The sequence below is a fragment of the Tribolium castaneum genome, chromosome 1 (genome assembly GCF_031307605.1).
Source record: "Tribolium castaneum strain GA2 chromosome 1, icTriCast1.1, whole genome shotgun sequence".
Taxonomy (NCBI): Eukaryota; Metazoa; Arthropoda; class Insecta; order Coleoptera; family Tenebrionidae; genus Tribolium; species Tribolium castaneum.
This window is the reverse complement of record NC_087394.1, coordinates 36,217,802-36,235,576: the sequence shown is the minus strand read 5'-3', so window position 1 is coordinate 36,235,576 and position 17,775 is coordinate 36,217,802. Positions and strand designations below refer to the sequence as shown.

The 17,775-nt window shown below is 31.3% G+C and overlaps 6 protein-coding genes across 6 annotated transcripts; 2 read left to right on the top strand and 4 right to left on the bottom strand.

Annotated features, from left to right (window-relative positions):
- Positions 1–1,148: 1,148 nt before the first annotated feature.
- On the bottom strand, positions 1,149–2,534 carry LOC103314065 (odorant receptor Or1-like). The gene is made up of 3 exons (XM_008198935.3): positions 1,767–2,534; positions 1,257–1,425; positions 1,149–1,211 (listed from the first exon to the last, which is right to left on the bottom strand). Exons 1-3 carry the CDS (start codon positions 2,504–2,506, stop codon positions 1,149–1,151), a joined length of 972 nt encoding a protein of 323 aa, XP_008197157.3. The 5' UTR covers positions 2,507–2,534.
- Positions 2,535–4,856: 2,322 nt separating this feature from the next.
- On the bottom strand, positions 4,857–6,296 carry LOC103314066 (odorant receptor Or1). Its single transcript, XM_015982612.2, has 5 exons — positions 5,503–6,296; positions 5,350–5,449; positions 5,204–5,308; positions 4,990–5,145; positions 4,857–4,943 (listed from the first exon to the last, which is right to left on the bottom strand). The coding sequence occupies exons 1-5, from the start codon at positions 6,234–6,236 to the stop codon at positions 4,887–4,889; spliced, it is 1,152 nt and encodes a 383-aa protein (XP_015838098.1). The 5' UTR covers positions 6,237–6,296; the 3' UTR covers positions 4,857–4,886.
- A 1,157-nt stretch (positions 6,297–7,453) lies between these two features.
- LOC103314067 (odorant receptor 46a-like) lies at positions 7,454–9,189 on the top strand. The gene is given in 5 exon segments (XM_064359710.1): positions 7,454–8,308; positions 8,352–8,459; positions 8,461–8,602; positions 8,649–8,804; positions 8,855–9,189. Coding segments are annotated over 5 exon segments (984 nt in total). The 5' UTR covers positions 7,454–7,790; the 3' UTR covers positions 8,915–9,189.
- Positions 9,190–9,812: 623 nt separating this feature from the next.
- On the top strand, positions 9,813–11,556 carry LOC107398468 (odorant receptor 46a). Its single transcript, XM_015982611.2, has 5 exons — positions 9,813–10,605; positions 10,713–10,812; positions 10,859–10,963; positions 11,012–11,167; positions 11,217–11,556. The coding sequence occupies exons 1-5, from the start codon at positions 9,884–9,886 to the stop codon at positions 11,283–11,285; spliced, it is 1,152 nt and encodes a 383-aa protein (XP_015838097.1). The 5' UTR covers positions 9,813–9,883; the 3' UTR covers positions 11,286–11,556.
- A 631-nt stretch (positions 11,557–12,187) lies between these two features.
- LOC103314068 (odorant receptor Or1) lies at positions 12,188–13,738 on the bottom strand. The gene is made up of 4 exons (XM_015982625.2): positions 12,871–13,738; positions 12,610–12,814; positions 12,400–12,555; positions 12,188–12,350 (listed from the first exon to the last, which is right to left on the bottom strand). The coding sequence occupies exons 1-4, from the start codon at positions 13,581–13,583 to the stop codon at positions 12,291–12,293; spliced, it is 1,134 nt and encodes a 377-aa protein (XP_015838111.1). The 5' UTR covers positions 13,584–13,738; the 3' UTR covers positions 12,188–12,290.
- A 113-nt stretch (positions 13,739–13,851) lies between these two features.
- On the bottom strand, positions 13,852–17,392 carry MsrA (Methionine sulfoxide reductase A). The gene is made up of 5 exons (XM_962179.5): positions 17,234–17,392; positions 14,725–14,892; positions 14,550–14,670; positions 14,254–14,390; positions 13,852–14,206 (listed from the first exon to the last, which is right to left on the bottom strand). Exons 2-5 carry the CDS (start codon positions 14,886–14,888, stop codon positions 13,972–13,974), a joined length of 657 nt encoding a protein of 218 aa, XP_967272.1. The 5' UTR covers positions 14,889–14,892; positions 17,234–17,392; the 3' UTR covers positions 13,852–13,971.
- Between the last annotated feature and the right edge of the window lie 383 nt (positions 17,393–17,775).

Genomic DNA, 17,775 nt, shown 5'->3' with positions numbered 1-17,775 from the left:
AATTCGGACTTTTTTATTTAAGATTTTTAGTTTTATTATTATTATTTATTATTAGTATAATTGTAGAAAAAATTATGTTTAATATTCGTGTGGCTGTTTTTCTGTTATATGTTACTTGAATTATATGTTATATTATCAAACGTATAAGTGAGGCTTTTGTGCATTTAAAGCTTGGGAAAGAAAATTCGGATATAGAAAACAACATAATTAAATCATTCAGAAAAATATTACTGTTCGTGTTATTCGTCCGTCACTCCAAAGTCACTTTTATGTTGTTTGCAGAAATATGTTTATACAATGTGTTCAAAAATGCTTGATTATCATGTCGACTATGGAACTCAAATTCAATGTGCCGCTTTGTTACTTGCCGCTTGTTTACTCATTTTTTGCATTTTTCTGCAAAGTTGTTTCAAGTGTAAAGTTTGTCTTGATTTGTGTTTGATATTTCCGTGATTATTGTTGTTGTTTACTCTTTCGTTTTTAGATTTGAAGCCTTTTTGCATTATTTTGACCAATCTCTTATTTTGACAGCATTTATAAATTAAATTAAATGGCACATTACGTTCAAATTTTATGGGTGACTTGATGGACAACCATTTTTGAACACATTGTACTTGTTATCATATTTAAAAAAATATCGGAAATCAAGTTTTTATTTGTACTTATATTATACGAGTTTAATTCAAATATTAGGTAGAAATATAATAAAAAAATACTGATTATAAATGCTACAAGTGACTAGCTGTTCTGGTAACACTGATAAGTATGTAACTATATCAACAAATGAAAAAGATAATTTAATTTAACCAAAAATGAAACACATCGGATATATTTTATTTTAACATTGAATAAAACTGAAGAATAATATTTAACAGCCAAAATATTTTGTTTCTCAACTTTTATTGTCCTCAGGAAAATGCATTTGCAAACACGTCATCAGTTCCCACTTTCATAAATAATTAAATGTGCTGAATTAATTACACTTGCTGCAGAAATAGATGTATCGATATTTATTGGTTTTGTAATATTCAATAAAAAATTAACATAATTTTGCCACGAACTAAAACTCACAGGAAATTGGTTAGGAATAAATAAAATACAGAACAGTTGCTTGAATCAAAATATTTATTAAAATCGGTGTTTTACATTTATGAGTTTCTGTTACTAATTTGGTGCAGTAGAGCAAAATAAGACCAGGAAGTTTTAAGAATCTGAAAATAGTAATTAAAGCCTAAAATAACAGATTAGCTACTTACCCGCATAAATGAATCCAAATTCAGATAAAATAAATTTAGAGCAGACAATTTAACAGGTTTTTGCGTCCGCATTACGAAAAAAATCAGTTCTTTTTTTACTTCTTCTGAAAATTCGATCCAATCGGACTCAAATGTGGCGTAGAAAATTTTGCTACTCTGTAGTTTCAAGCATTAGCGTAATTAAAATTTGAATAGGAAATTTACCTTAACTTCTACCTCATTTCCGTACCAACAGTACATAAAAATTTGTCCTATTATTGCACTAATGTAAGTAAAAAGTGAATAAAATTCGTTTGAGAAAGGCCGTACCTAAAACAATTTTAGAAATTTGGTCTGAAAAAAATGGAATTCTTCTACTTACCACAGTTAATTGAAACATTGTTATACCAATTGAAATTGTGCTCACAAAAAATTGCATAAACAGTATCCAGTTTAAATAATTGTTGCATTTTTTGGCAAAACTACAAAAAAAATATTGGGTTAACATTACTTCTAGTTTTAAGTAATTACTCTAGGATATGTTTATGGTGTTTGAGACAGTAGCGAAAATTTCGTCCAGCATCAATTGTCCCATTTTTGGTCAGTCTGTGAAGGTTTCTTAAATTATCGCATAAAATATCAAACTGATTTCCATTATAAACGTTCAAAGCTCCAGCAAGTGCGTCAACACTGACATGAATACTCGACATATAATTAACACTGATGGTTTGGTACACATAAGTAATTTCATAGTAAGGCGATTTTTGGGCATCATACGGATACCAAGCCAGAAACGGAAACCGTTTTTCCTTTCCTGCGTTGTCCACAAGTGGATAAATCGCCCAAAACAAATTCGAGCACATGACAGAAACCCACAAAAAGCGAATTAGCATTTGCCAGAACTTCATGTCGGCTTGAATTTCATTAATTTGTGTCGAATTTCTCGGTTGAAACATTTCAGTCTCCAACATCTTCAACAACTGTTTCAACACGGTCATGTTCTTGACGAGATAGTAGACTTTAAAAACCAACAAAATCTCGATCAGAAGAATGTAAATGGTGCCCGTCACAGCACTTAAATTGTTGCGGATGAAGTAGACATTAACAGCTTGAAAAAAAATGTGGCCCAGGAGGAAAAGTGTCAAAACTGTTGAAGCGTAAATTGTGTAAACTCCCGGTTTGTAACTTTCTTCCCCAGAAGGCCACAAACCGACACATCTCAGCACTACAATGTTCATTTTGATCATGGATCTCCAATCAAACTTTTGCATTTTTTTTAAAATTCGACTTTTCGGTTTGAAAGCGCGCCCACGAATGGAAGAACAATGAAAATTTTTAGTTACTTATTGCACCTATATTTTTTTAATTGAGTTACACCCTAATCGTGGGCAACAAATGTTTCATTTTAACCCCTTAATTAAGTGAAACAATTAATTTCAAAACCTCTTATTAAATTTTTCTTCGAATATTCAAGCATTATTCTAGCTATAATCGAATGAAAAGACACATTAGATTATTAATAAAGGGAAGACTTGAAGGGTAATTATCTAAAATATTTGGAAATTACATCTGCTCTATATTTCATTAAATTTGTGGGTCGTGTTATTATTTTCACGCATTTCACATAAACACTGGGTGAGTGCTAAAAGTATTTTTCACTATATCTCTAAAACTTAAAGTCGCACCCGTGACTTAATTAAATTAAATACGTGATGTTTTTTTATTAAGCATGTGTTTTTTTCCGAATTTTCGTAGTCTGGTTTATAATTAAAATTAATTAATTTATAACTCGAAAACTAAAAGTCGTAGAGCAATGCGGTTTATTCCATTGAATTCAGCGGTTCATTTTCTGTATTATACCAACTTTTCACGAGATTTAAAATTTTCAATTTTTTTGCTCAAATTTCCTGAGTTACACTTACTTACCTTCAAAGAGGTAAAAAAAAAATTTTTTTAAACTAACTCCAGCAAATTTTTATGGACTTCTACATGTCTTAACAACCCACTAAAGTTGTTAAAAGTCCACAAAAAGTCCAAATGTTCGATTTTTTGATGTTTGATTTTTTTAATTTTCGTCGCAGTTTTTGTCGATTTTGGGTACTCGGAACATTTGTCGAGCAATACCTCCGGAACTATTAGAGATATATTGTCGTTGGAAAGCTCTTTAAATTATCTATTTTTTCCAAAAAAGATTATTGTTCTCCGACTATTAGTTTTCGAGCAAATTGCTGCTAAATGCAAAAATTGGTACAATTTAAAAAAATTCATAACTAAAAAACTATTGGGAATTTGGCAATTTTTTCGATGCCAATCGATTCCCCGGATCATTTTGCATGGGTGTGGATCAAAACAGTTCTACTTTTTAGAATAGTTTAGCCGTAAATGAGAAAATAAAAAAAAATAAAAAAAAGTTAACACCCCCCCTAAAATCGGTCAATTTTTAAAGTGTCTCAAAATTTTTTTTGCGAGATATCGCCTTGAGTCCTATGCCATTTTGTAGAATTTTTTATTCCGGTTATCCTCCATTTTTCCGTTTCTCGATATTTTTAATAGTTTCGCCGTAATTGGCGATTGAAAATGAAAAAAAAGTGAAAATGGAAACCTTTTTTTGCGTTTTTCTCGGAAACTGTAAGACTTAGAGCAACGAACAAAAAACTATCTGATAGCGTTTAATTTTATCTATTTTTTCGACCAAACCCGGAGCCGCTTCGGGCAACGGTTCCGGCTACAGAGGCGATCAAAGTTTTTCACTAAAAAAAATCATTAAAAAAAAACTAAAAGTCGTAGAGCATTGCGGTTTGTTCGATTGAATTCTACGGCTCATTTTACATATGATATCAATTTTTCACAAGGATTAAAAATTTAAAATTTTTTGCCTAAATTTAGGGTAGCCATTTGTCATAGTGAAAAATTTTATTCATTAAAAAAATTCATAACTCGAAAACTAAAAGTCGTAGAGCAGTGCGGTTTGTTCCATTGATTTCAGCAGCTCATTTTCTATATTATACGAACTTTTTATGAGATTTAAAAATTTGAGTTTTTTTGCTAAAATTTCCTGAGTAATAACAATTACATTACCTTCAAGAAAGTGAAAAAAAATTTTTTTTAAACTAACTCCAGCAAATTTTTATGGACTTCTACATGTCTTAACAACCCACTAAAGTTGTTAAAAGTCCACAAAAAGTCCAAATGTTCGATTTTTTGATGTTTGATTTTTTCAATTTTCGTCGCAGTTTTTGTCGATTTTGGGTAACCGGAACATTTAGCGAGCAATAGCTCCGGAACTATTAGAGATAACCCCATGAAGTGTATTATCGTTGGAAAGCTCTTTCAATTATCTATTTTTTTCAAAAAAGATTATTGTTCTCCGACTAATAGTTTTCGAGCAAATTGCTGCTAAATGCAAAAATTGGTAAAATTAAAAAAATTTATAACTAAAAAACTATTGGGAATTTGGCAATTTTCTCGATGCCAATCGATTCCCCGGATCATTTTGCAGGGGTAGGGATTAAAATAGTTCCACTTTTTCTTCGAGCAATAACTCCAAAATTAATAAAACTTTAGGCATTAGAATAAACTTGCCAATTTTTTCTCAATATTTATTTTAAAGTTTATGATGTGACTATGTTATTGTTACATTGTAGGTTGTTTTTATCGGGTATTTACTTGATGAAGAAGGGCAAAGTAAGACCATGAAGTTTTCAAAATCTAAAATAACAAGTTACAACTTATAATCACTATAAACCAAACTTACCTTCATGAAAGTTTGTAGTGAGAGGTAAAACAAGTTAAATGCTGAAAGTTTCACTGGTTTTTGAAGCCTTATTGTGAAAAATATTAAATCCTTTTTAACTTTTTGGGAGAAGTCGATCCATTCACATTCAAATAAAGCATAGGAAACTTTACTGCTCTAATGAATAGTATTGATTATACAATAAAAAAGTGGCTTATGACGTATGTGATTTCACCTTAAATTTTACTTCGTTTCCGAACCAAGTGTACATAAAAACTTGCATCGTGATGGCAATTCCGTATGTCAAAAATGCATAGAATTCTGTCGAAAAAGAAACCACCTACAATACGACTCGAAAATTTGAATCAATTTTCAACTCACCAAAGTTAACTGAAACATTGTCATTCCGATAGCTACCCCACTTATGAAAAATTGCAAAAACAAAATCCAGTTCAAATAGTTATTACACTTATCTGCAAAACTAAAAAAATCACATTAGTAATAAAATTTCTACAGTTATTAAGGTAATAGTACCTCAAAATGTGTTTGTGGTGCCTAACACAATAGGTCAAATTCTGCCTAACATCTACAACACCGTTCTTTTTAAGTTTATGCAAGTTTCTTAAATTGTCTTCCAAAATATCAAACTGGCTACCATTGAACACGTTTAAAGCCGCAGCTAAAGCATCAACATTCACGTGTATAATTGTGATAAAGCTAACACTGATTATCTGATGTGCGTATGTGATTTCATAAAACGGTGTAATTCTAGTATTGTAAGGGTACCAAGCAATAAAAGGCAAACGTCGATCAGTTTCGTCAAAAAGTGGATACATGGCCCAGAACATATTAACACCAAAACAACTATACGTGAACGATTTGTAAATCAACTTCCAGGCCCATATATTCGACTCGATTTCAAGTATTTGAGCTGAGTTTTTCGGTTGAAACATTTCAGTGTCCAAAATGTGCAAAAGTTGTTTCAAAATTGTCATATTTGTGATCAAATAATACACTTTGGAGAGTAGGAGCATTTCCACTAACAGCACGTAAATTGTCCCAGTAACTGCAGCTAAGTTTGTTCGGATGAAGTAAATGTTGATGGTTTGAAAGAAAATGTGGGTTAAGACGAATGTTAGCAATAAAAATGATGCGTAAAGCATGTAAAAATCCACTTTGTATCCTTCTTCACCTTTTGGCCATAACCCGATTAATCGGAGCATAAAGAGATTGCTTTTGATGGTGGACTTCCAGTCGTAATAGTCCATCTTCACTAAAAAAATTATAGTAAAAAATTATGAGTTTAGTCAGTGTGACGTTATTTACGACTGAAGTTTCAAATTTAAAATATCTAGATGTAGAGTTTCAACCCCTTTTATATTTCTAATAATGAGCTTCAAAGTGCTTATTAGCTTATTTTTTTTAACTTTTATTTTAACCCTACAATTTCTAGTATTATCGGTGAGCCAGAACAGCTTATTACGTTTTCTAAATATTTATTTAATATTTACACTGGTGTTTTAGCTATGCGGATAATTGTAATGACGGAAGGACATAGAATTATTAATAAAGTCAGAAGGGTAATTATCTTAAATGAAAAATGTAACTCTTTTTTATTTTTGTTTACTTTTTTCGTAATTATAAACACAAACATCGCTGTTTAGTATTAGACAAAATAAAAGGTATGTCAGATATTACAACAAATTGTGCTCTTTCGTAGTCGAATTATCGACTAAGTTATAGAATATATGCTTGGAAGCAGAATTTTTAATTGACTTGTTTTAGGATTATTGTCAACACTTTTCCAGTTCAGAATGTATCAGGTTATTTTCAGAGTGTATCAAATGTAGTCCAGAACAGTAAAATGTATTTCAGAAACAGAAAAAATTTTTTTGATAATTTTTGAAATAACGAACCTATTTCTTTTATTTGCACTATATACAGAGTGAGTTTAAAGTAACGCTTGACGCCATGACTGATCCAGTCAGGTCAAATTCGATCTTAAATAAAATGGTAAGTTACCTTCTTGCATTTTTTTTTTTGAAAAATAAACGAGTTACGAATTTCATGCGTTACTTGAAATTCACTCTGTATATCGTGTAAGTATATTATTACTTTTTTTATTGATTGTAGTAAAGACACCTATTTGTGAAATTATTTTTTAACTAGAGACAACAATTATCAATTCAATTTAAAACTCTAAAATCCAGACGACTACATTATTTCGTGCTTTAGCTAGTAATTATTTTTGCATCAATCTTGAACGCCAGTAAATAATAAAGTCAAGTGTTAATTGGCAATAGGTTTCTGTGTTATAATCGAGAAAAAATTGATTAAAACATACTAAATAATAAACTTAAATTCTAATTTTTTACAAGGTGCTGATACAGTAAAGATTTTTTTATTTTGCTGTTATGTGAAATCCTCACTGTATGTTTTTTAATTAATAATCGTTATAATCGATCAACTTTCTCTACTACATTTTTGCACAATCGTTAACAAATGTGCTAATGCTTTAGACGCAGAAGTAGAAAAACCCTTCTGACTGGCTACTGAAAGTGTAAAAAGCTTGGACATGAGCTTTGAGCTTTAAGTTGCTCTACAGTTTTGTGTGCAAAATGCTCTTGAAGTGGTCTTCGGTTATTGAATTTAATCTTTTTCTTCTAAAATGGATAGGACTGTGGCCTGGAGAGGACTATCAATTAAATATGTATTCTTTCTACGGCTTTTCTGTTATTATATTGATACTTTGTGGCCACACCTTATCTACAGGCTTGACTTTAATTTTGGACTCAGGCGACATTGACACTTTTACAGAAACAATGTTTATACTAAATATTGAATTTATGACAGCGTGGAAAGCGTTAAATTTTGCATTAAATCGAAAAAAGTTCATGCAGTTACTTGATGCAATTGATAAGACAACGTTTCAACCCAGAAACGGCAAACAAGTAACTTTGGTTTTACGAAATATTGATGGATGGAAAGTAATGTTCAAGATGTTTGGAATATCTCTTGGATTGTCTTTCATTTTTACGGGTTTATTACCGATTTTTAGTAAAACTTACAAAGACCGGAAATTACCAATGGAAGCCTGGTATCCTTTTGATTCAACAAAGAGTCCATTTTACCAATTATGCTACGTGTATCAAATGGCAGCTGTTGCAGTTGCAGTTATGGTTATTCTTAATGTGGATACGCTAGTTGCTGCCATGAATATTTGCATTGGGCTCCAGTGTGATTTGTTGTGTGATAACTTGAGAAACCTTCACACTAACACTTCGAAAAGTATGAATCAAAAATTAATCGAGTGTATTAAACATCATCAAAACATTATTAGGTAAGACCTAATTAATACTTTAGTCACTTTATTGTTTTCCCAGTTTTGCTGAAAAATTTAGACAAGCTTTTAACTGGTCAATATTTTTGCAATTCTTCGTAAGTACAACTTCTCTAGGAATTGTCATGTTTAAAATAACTAGGGTAAGCCAACGAAACCATTAAATCACGTTTCAGCACCAAATTTCAGTTTTCACTTTATGTTTCTGAATATTATCGCTTCATATCGTACGCTTGTAGTGTTTTAGTGCAAGTTTTCATCTATTGTTGGTTTGGAAACGAAGTTATAGTTAAGGTACTTGCCATTTTTTTTGTTCCTTATTGCTAGTGATTTGTTTTAGAGTAGTAAAATTCCGTACGCTTTATTTGAATCTGACTGGACTCAAGATTCATTGGAGATGAAAAAGAATATGATTGTGTTTATTTTACGAACACAAAAAACATTAAAAATCACCGTTTGTCACGTGTTTGATCTTTCATTACCAACATTCTTAACTGTAAAATTATAATATAAAAAATAACCACTTATTAAACCATTAATTTGTAGATTTTGAAAACTGGATGGTCCTACTTTGCTTTTATGAACCGGGTCACGTCACCGCATTAGAAAAATAAAAAAATAATAATGCTTATCTAAAATTATTCTAAAATGTTATAACAATTTTTTTTCTTATTTAAAGGACGTCCAAGAAGGGTTAATATTGATGATTTTGAGGTCAAACATTAAAAAGTCTTTAAATAGCAAACATAAAAAATGTATTTTCTGTTTCAAATGTTCAAATTAATAAACATTTCAACTGCAACTATTAAAAAAAGATGAAAACCTAAAGTTGTTTTCTTATTCTTTCAAGCTGAACCAATTATTTTTAGAACAAGAGTGTATTTTTGCCAAAGAAATTAAATTATATTTCAATTAAGAAATGTTTGTTTATTAAATGCCACATTCAAACAAATTGCAAGAAATACAGGCTGATCGTTTTTCGAGCTCAGTTATATTATAAGAGATATGAGGTCAGTTTTAAATTAGGGCAATTTTATGCTGAACAATCATCTGAAACAAAAATTTGATTTATCATTTTTAAGTTTTGAATTATTGGAAAAAAAACGTAAATTTGTAAATTTCGTTTTTATTTGTTCCTCAATTTTATTGATTTCAATAGAAACGGTAATTTAGGGCACACGTGTAATAGGGACACGTGTTACAATTATCATTTCAATTTTTAATTGTAAAATCGAGACTAGCACTTTCTTGCAGTTTTAATTACCTCAAGCTTAGCCAGTAATTATTTTTGCGCCAACCTTGAGTCCCAGATTAATAATTAAGTCAAGAGTAAATTAACAATAGGCTTCTGTGTTGTGATCGTGCAAAAATTGATTTAATTATGTACATTTTTCCTCTAAATTTTTTCAAAAGCTGCATTATTAAATTAATAAATAAGAAAACTGTTTAATGTCCCTAATTTTTTGCAAAAAATATGCAAAATTCTTTGACGCAGAAGTGAGAGAACCTTTCTGATTGGCTCCTGACAGCTATAAAAAGCTCCAACCTGAGCTTCAAAACAAATTAGAGTTCACAATGCTCGTGAAGTGGTCTTCGGTAATCAAAATCAATATTTTTCTCCTAAAATGGGTGGGATTATGGCCAGGAGAGAAGTATCAATTAAATGTGTATTCTTTCTATGCCTTCACTGTTATCATATTGATACTTTGTGGTCAAACATTATCTACAGGCTTGACTTTAATTTTGGGCTCAGGCGATGTTGACACTTTTACAGAAACATTATTTGTGGTAAATATTGAATTTATGACAGCGTGGAAAGCGTTAAATTTTGCATTAAATCGAAAAAAGTTTATCCAGTTACTTAATGCAATTGATAAGCCAATGTTTCAACCCCGAAACGATAAACAAGTAACTTTGGTTTTGCGTAATATTGATGGATGGAGAGTGATGTTTAAGATGTTTGCAATATCTCTTGCACTGTCTCTGATTTTTACCGGTTTATTACCGATTTTTACCAAAACGTACAAACAGCGAAAATTTCCATACGAAGCTTGGTATCCTTTTGATTCATCGAAATTTCCTATTTACCAATTATGCTACATGTACCAAATGGCATCTGCTTCAACTTTAGTTGTGGTTATTCTTAATGTGGATACGCTAGTTGCTGCCATGAATATTTGTATTGGGCTCCAGTGTGATTTGTTGTGTGATAACTTGAGAAACCTTCACTTTGATACATCAAAAAGCATGAATCAAAAATTAATCGAGTGTATTAAACATCATAAAAGTATTATAAGGTATTAGTATTAGTATTATAATATTAATACTAATACTAATACGTTATTATTAATACTAATAAAATTTTTTGTTGACTAATACGTTGCTCCATTTATTGTGTTTCAAGTTTTGCTGAAAAATTTAGACAAGCCTTTAACTGGTCAATATTTTTACAATTTTTCATAAGTTCGACTTCTCTAGCAATTGTGATGTTTAAGATAAGTAGGGTAAGCCAACGAAACTATTAAATCACGTTTTAGCACCAAATTTCAGACCACAAATTATGGTTCTGAATATTATCGCTTCATATCGTTCGCTTGTAGTGTTCTAGTGCAAGTTTTCATCTATTGCTGGTTTGGAAACGAAGTGATAGTTAAGGTACTTGTCATTTTCGTATATTTTTTTCTTCCTACAATTTTCTTTTAGAGTGAAAAAATTCCATACGCTCTATTTGAATGTGATTGGACTCCAGAACCATTGGAGGTGAAAAGGAGCATGATTATCTTTATTATAAGAACACAAAGAATATTAAAAATCACCGTTTCTTACATGTTTGATCTCTCACTACCAACGTTCTTAAGTGTAAAATTCTATAAAAATGTAACCAGTTGTAAGAAGTTATTATTTTTAGATTTTGAAAACTGGATGGTCCTACTTTGCTTTTATGAACCAGGTCACCGAAGTCAACACATCAAAGTAAAAAAAAAGAAAATTCATAGTTAATATCTCTTTCAAAACTATAAAAACAACTGTCACCTTACACGGTTGGTTTTCTTGACATTAAAGTCACTGGATTGAGTTTTAATTAGTGACCTATTATCTTAAAAAATGTAAGAGCGCTATTTTTCTATGGTTTTGAAGTTATAAAAATGTGTTTTTAGACACTTTCGCTCTAAGAATGCCCACAATAATTATTATCCAGTTAGTAGTTTAAAGTGTATGTGTAAATCATCTAGTTAAATAAACCATAATATATTTCTTTTGATTTTTCCAATTTTTGTGAGATTTTTGTCGATTTTCGGTACCCAGAACATTTATCGAGCTATAACTTGGGAACTATTAGAGATAATCCTATGAAATTTATTGTCGTGGGAAGGCTTTTGATTATCAATTTTTTTTAAAAAGATCATTGTTCTCCAATTAATATTTTTCGAGAAATTTGCAAATAAAAAGAAAATTTTTGAAATAAAAAAACTATTGGAAATTTGGCAATTTTTTCGGTGCCAATCGATTCTTTGGATCATTTTACTTTATATTTTAGGTATCAAAATGTAAAAAGTAATTTGGAATTTTTTACAATGACCACATACCTCTTCAACTTTAATAAAGCAAATTAGTTTTTTTAACAAGTTTATTTAACGGTTGGGAGTAGGTAAATGTAAATTATATAATCTGTTTTACCAAGACCTTGTAAATCTTTTTACACTTTTATAAGTTCATATTTTCCAGAAAGACTCATTTATGATTTTTTTCATTAAACAGGGCAGTGCGACAAAATATTTTTGTCATAAGTATTTTTCGTAAGTGATTTTGATTTTATTTTTTTAACACATTTTTAATCCACAACAGATAAGGAACAAATAAACCCAACTATTCGTGAAATAATATATATTTGCTAAATTTTTGTGCAGTATTTACATAACTCTCAAATAACCTTAATCTTCGTCATCTTTTAATTTATTTTTCTTTCTCTGATGAGCAATGTTTATTTCCTAGAACTAACTTGGTGCAGAAGAGCAAAGTAAGACCACGAAGTTTTAATAATCTACGAAAAACACCTTGTATAATTCTTTCTCACAATTCTATATAATTACCATCATGAAAGTGTCCAGTGTAAGATAAAACAAATTCAAAGCTGATAATTTAACTGGCTTCTGGGCCCTCATTATGAAGAAAATCAAATTTTTCTTAACTTCCGGCGAAAAATCCACCCAATTACACTCAAAAGCGGCGTATGGAATTTTATTGCTCTGAATTTGAAAACGTAATTGTAGCAAAGATTATTAAATCAATTCAGTACATACTTTTATTTCTACTTCATTTCCGAACCAACAGTACATGTAAATTTGCAATATTATTGCCATCCCATAAGTCAGAAGCGAGTAAAATTCGGTCGAAAATGGGATGACTAAAGTTAGCTGAAACATGGTGATTCCAATCGAGACTGCGAAAATAAAAAACTGGACCAGCAAAATCCAATTTAGAAAATTATTACAACGTTCTGCAAATCTAAAACAATTCGAGTCACACGTAATTATTACATGAATTAATCATTAATTCATTACTTTAGAATTTCTTTGTGATGCTTGATACATTCGATTAAATTCTCCTTAACAGGTCCATTGTGAAGGTTTTTTAAATTATCGCAAAGTATTTCAAACTGGCTTCCGTTAAAAATATTTAAGGCAGCCACCAAAACGTCAACATTTACGTGAACTGTTGTGATAAAACTAACGCTCACGATCTGATAAACGTAGGTGATTTCATAAAGTGGTGTTATGGTCGTATTGTAAGGATACCAAGCCAGGAAGGGAAGTCGTTTCCCGCCTTCAGATTTATCCAAAAGTGGATAAATGGCCCAAAAGGCATTTGTACCAAAACAAGTGTAAAGAAACGACTTGTAAATTGTTTTCCAGACATGAATTGTCTCGTCAATTGCCACAATTTGTTTCTTATTCTTCGGTTGAAACATTTCTGTATCCAAAATTTCCAACAGTTGTTTAAACATTGCCATGTTTTTGACCAAATGGTAAACTTTAAACACCACAAGTGATTCAACAAGAAGCACATAAATGGTCCCAGTCACTGCTTCGAGATTCGTTCGAATGAAATAAATATTTGCGGCTTGGAAAAATAAATGGCCTAAAAGAAACGTACCCATCATGAAAATCAAGTGAAAAATGTAAAATCCGTGATAGGTGTTTTTGGGCCACAAGCCCAGGAAACGCAACACCAAAATGTTGATTTTTATGTGCGAACGCCAGTCGTATTTGTCCATTTGTTATCAGTTAATTTGGTCAAGGTAACTGAACATGAGTTGATAATTCTTATTTTCCTTAACCCCTTTCGTGATATTTTTTATTAATTAGGCCCAACCTACTTAGTTTTCATGTTAACCCTTCAATTATAAGAATTAGTTTGGTCGTAACCACTTATTATGTTTTTTCTCACAACCTTCATCTGTGGTGGGCATTTACCAGAGACATGGATTATTCATAAGGGTAATTATCGAAAATAAAATAATTGTGGAAGCAATGAAACAACACTTAACACTTGACAATTTATTAATACGTTCACCTGTAACAAATCAAATACTGCACATAATGTGGACCCATCACTTAAAAATAAATAATAGCAAGATGTCCATTTAAAAATAGTCCATTCACTTAGCAATACAAACTTCCTCCTTCGTTTTCTATCAGTTGTGCTCGAACAAAACTGGCGATTTTATCAGTCAGGGCCAGTTTAGCGATGTCTTTTTCAAAGTCTTCCAGTTTGCCAACTCCAACCAGATAACCGTTGAGACGTGCAGCTACATGTGAAGTTTGAAGGAGTTCAGGGGTTAAGCCCAGCTCTTCACACAGCCAGGCGTGTTCTTGCAAGCGATATTTCTGGTGATAACTAAGGAAAAAATTAGGGATTTTTTTTTGGGTGGGTGTTTGACTCACTTTTCAGCGGGATAAAACGCCCCAGCTGGTCTAATCTCAGTAGTTAGTTTAGTGTTGTGCTTGTGGGCTTCTTTCTTCAGGGAGATTTCGGCAATGCGTTTCTGGTCGTCATCGTGGTACAAAATCAACGACATGTACTAAATTAATGAGAATAAGAATTATTCCAATAAAATTCCAATAGTCATTTTTTATCACAATGCATTTAAAAAATCTGTGGTGAATATTAATGTCGGGGGAAATAATTTTGAAAAATTAGGGGAAATGAAAATCTGGAGTACAAAATTTGGTTAACTTACTTGTCTTTTGATGACGTTGGTTAGGCCATATTCGTGATTGCTCCAAAACAGCTTCAAGAGATCTTCATAACTAACAACTTTGGGGTCGTAGTCAATTTCAATGACTTCCGTGTGGTCGCCACTGATCGAAGAAAATTGTTTTTTTTTTTTTTGAAATGTTGAAAATACAACTTACATTTTTCTGTACTGGGGGTCCAAGGTGGTGCCGCCCGAGTAACCGACCCGTGTGCGTAAAACGCCAGGTTGGGCCCCAAAAAGGGCATCACAGGCCCAGAAACAGCCCATTCCGAAGGTGGCTTTCTTGAAAGGGGTTGTGATTTCGTGCAGGAGACTTGGCATGTTGCTGTGAAATGCACTCGGTTTGATTTAGTGATCTTTTTCTAAGTGTACGAGTATTTATACGTTATTAGAATTTGTAGGTCGGGTCAATACTATAAAAAGTGATTATCTTGCATTTGGTGATAATTTCTTGATTATTGGTACCATTCATAAATTGGCTGATGTAACATTTGTTACGAATTTCCTGTAGCGGGAGGTCTTTCACCATTGTCGAGTGCTTTTCGAGGAAGATAAGTCGCTAACCGTCAACAATGACTCTAATGAGATAATTGTGTTGATTGTGTCTGCCGACATGATGTTCTAAAGACTTTGATTGACACGTGGTGGAGTAGCAATAACGAGGTAAAATGAACGAAAATTAGGGCTTTTTTTTCTTTTAGCACCCAAATATTAAAATTGTTTTAGGTGTCGCTTATAAATTGGCTGTTAAATTAGTTTTAGTTTTCACCAAGGTTTTCACGCTCATTTTTTTCTATAATATTTAATGATATATTGAGATAACCAGTTTAATATCATTTTTGCACAGTCATTACGAATAACATTTTTATTAGAGGCTAATAAATTTTTAAACGGTACTTTAAATTTTGTCGAGTCATAAATCTGTGCCAAATATTTTTAACATGAGGATTTTTTGATACCTTAAATTAAAATTAAGAAATGATTTTGTATTCCTTTGGCAAAAATTAACATTCCTTCAAGTCTCTGTGTTTGCAGTAAACCAGCGGAATCCTTTGCCTTTTCATTTTTTAATTTTTCTTTAATTTAAAACCAAGTTCGTTAAAGATTCTTTTTTTCACCTCAGTTTCCCAATTTTATGCCTTACTTCAGATAAAATTACCCTCTCTTACTTTTAATGAACTAAAGAATCAACTGAGTGATTTAATTTTTTTTCAGCTGACTTTGAATATTTATTATAATAAAAAAAGAACTCAAAAAAAATTATTTATTTAACAACCCATGTTTTTGACTGTTAGTGCCTTTTCATTTTTTCCTTAAACTTAACTTAAATAAAAAGCTTAAACCAAAAAATAAACACAAAAGAATTGAAAAAGAGCTCAAGACGTTACTATAGACATTGACATGCTGTTAAAAATATCTGCATGTTTCAAGATTTTTTTTAATTTTTTTTTGTGGATTTGAGTTTGTTTTTTTGAGTAATTTGAATAATTTTCGTTTGTTGTTCACAATTATAACGAATTTTTTGCTTTTACTTTGCCTCTTAATGATTTGCAATAAATTCGTAATAGATAACTGATAAAGACTAGTCTAATATCTACAATTTTGAGTCAGCTCAGAAATGTATAAACTTGACCACCAGTTATCAGAAAAGAAGCAACAATTTTCCGCATATCTCAAACCACGTGTCTTGTTACGAATTATTTATCGTTTGATTTGAACTTTGTCCGTCTAATAAAACTTTAATTAAATTTAAGCACATTCTAATAATTTTTTATCAGACTTAATTAATTGAATTGGGACCGGATTGTTATTAAATATCATAGGCCACCGAATTGTATTTTTACAATTTCCGCTTTTGTATGAAAATTATTGACCTTAGCTTTACCTACTCGAGCGCATCCACTTATCAGTAGAGAAGTCAACAATCTTAAAATATTCTAACCCAAGCCGAGATTTCGATAAGTTATCATTCAGTCTAACTGAATCAAGCCAAGTCAAAAAAATTAATTAAAATAAGTAAGTCAAGTATATGAAACAAGGTTGTTAAAATTGAACCCAAACAATTACTTTCTAATCATCTTTTTAACTTCGGACAAAAGGATGATGAAATCGTCAATCGGGCCGAATCACTTTGCAAAAAAAAACGCCCAAGACCGGTCTCCAAGATTTCACTTTTGGAGACCTTTTAAATGTGGGATAAGTTGAGAGAAAAATTGATCAAAAATTGGCTCACTTAGGTCCTAGATTTGTCAGCCTTGGCCGCAATTCACTAAAACGATAAATTTACACATGTGTGTGCATGCATTGTTTAAAGTATCACGTTGGAGATTCTTTTTACAGCGGCCATAATTACTGAAAAAGAAGAATGTCTGATGCCCAAGGCATCAAGTAACTGTTCCTCATCCATCACTCAACAACTGAACCACTTTTTTATTTTTAACTTTTTCAATTGGGGCGTAAAATTTTTGAAAAGAAGCCAAAACGTAATAGGTTTTGGGAAAACGCGCCAAAAAGTTACACTTGACCCAAAAATCGCGTAAATCACCACAGAAGGTAAATGTTTGCCAGTGTCGTCAGTTTATAATATTTATTAGAAGGTTAATGTACTTTATTTAGTCACGATTTTTTTAAAATTTAATGCAACAATAGAATAAAATGGGACTTACCTGTTGTTAAGATTGCTTCTTGTAGACCTGTACAACCAGCTCGAGCGACAGCACTAGTGAAAATGTGGAGTCAGTTTGAGATTCTCTCCGGCCGGTTGATGGTTTTATTATAACAATCGAACAGAATCCACGTGATCATGCAAATTTTACCGACTCGGATTATATCATTGTAAAAATAAATGTAGGGAGATTTTCGTCATAAAATAATTTATTCGTATTGAGGAGATTTAAAATGTAAAAATACCACAAAATAGTCTATTGTGTTACGTGGAAATATTTGGTCTAGACTGAGCAAAAACATTCATTTTCATAAAGTTGGGAATAAGCTTTTCTGCTTTTTATGGTGGAAATTAACTATGCATTGACGATTCTAATACAATTATTATAAAAATTATCTCACTGAGTACACAATGGCAAAACAATTAAGTCCTTTATTATTTAATTTTGTGTATGTTTAGAAAGTACAAACAGGCAATACAAACACGTGGATCATTTTTTATAGTTATTGTGCCAAAACATTCGTCAAAAAACTCTAAAAATAC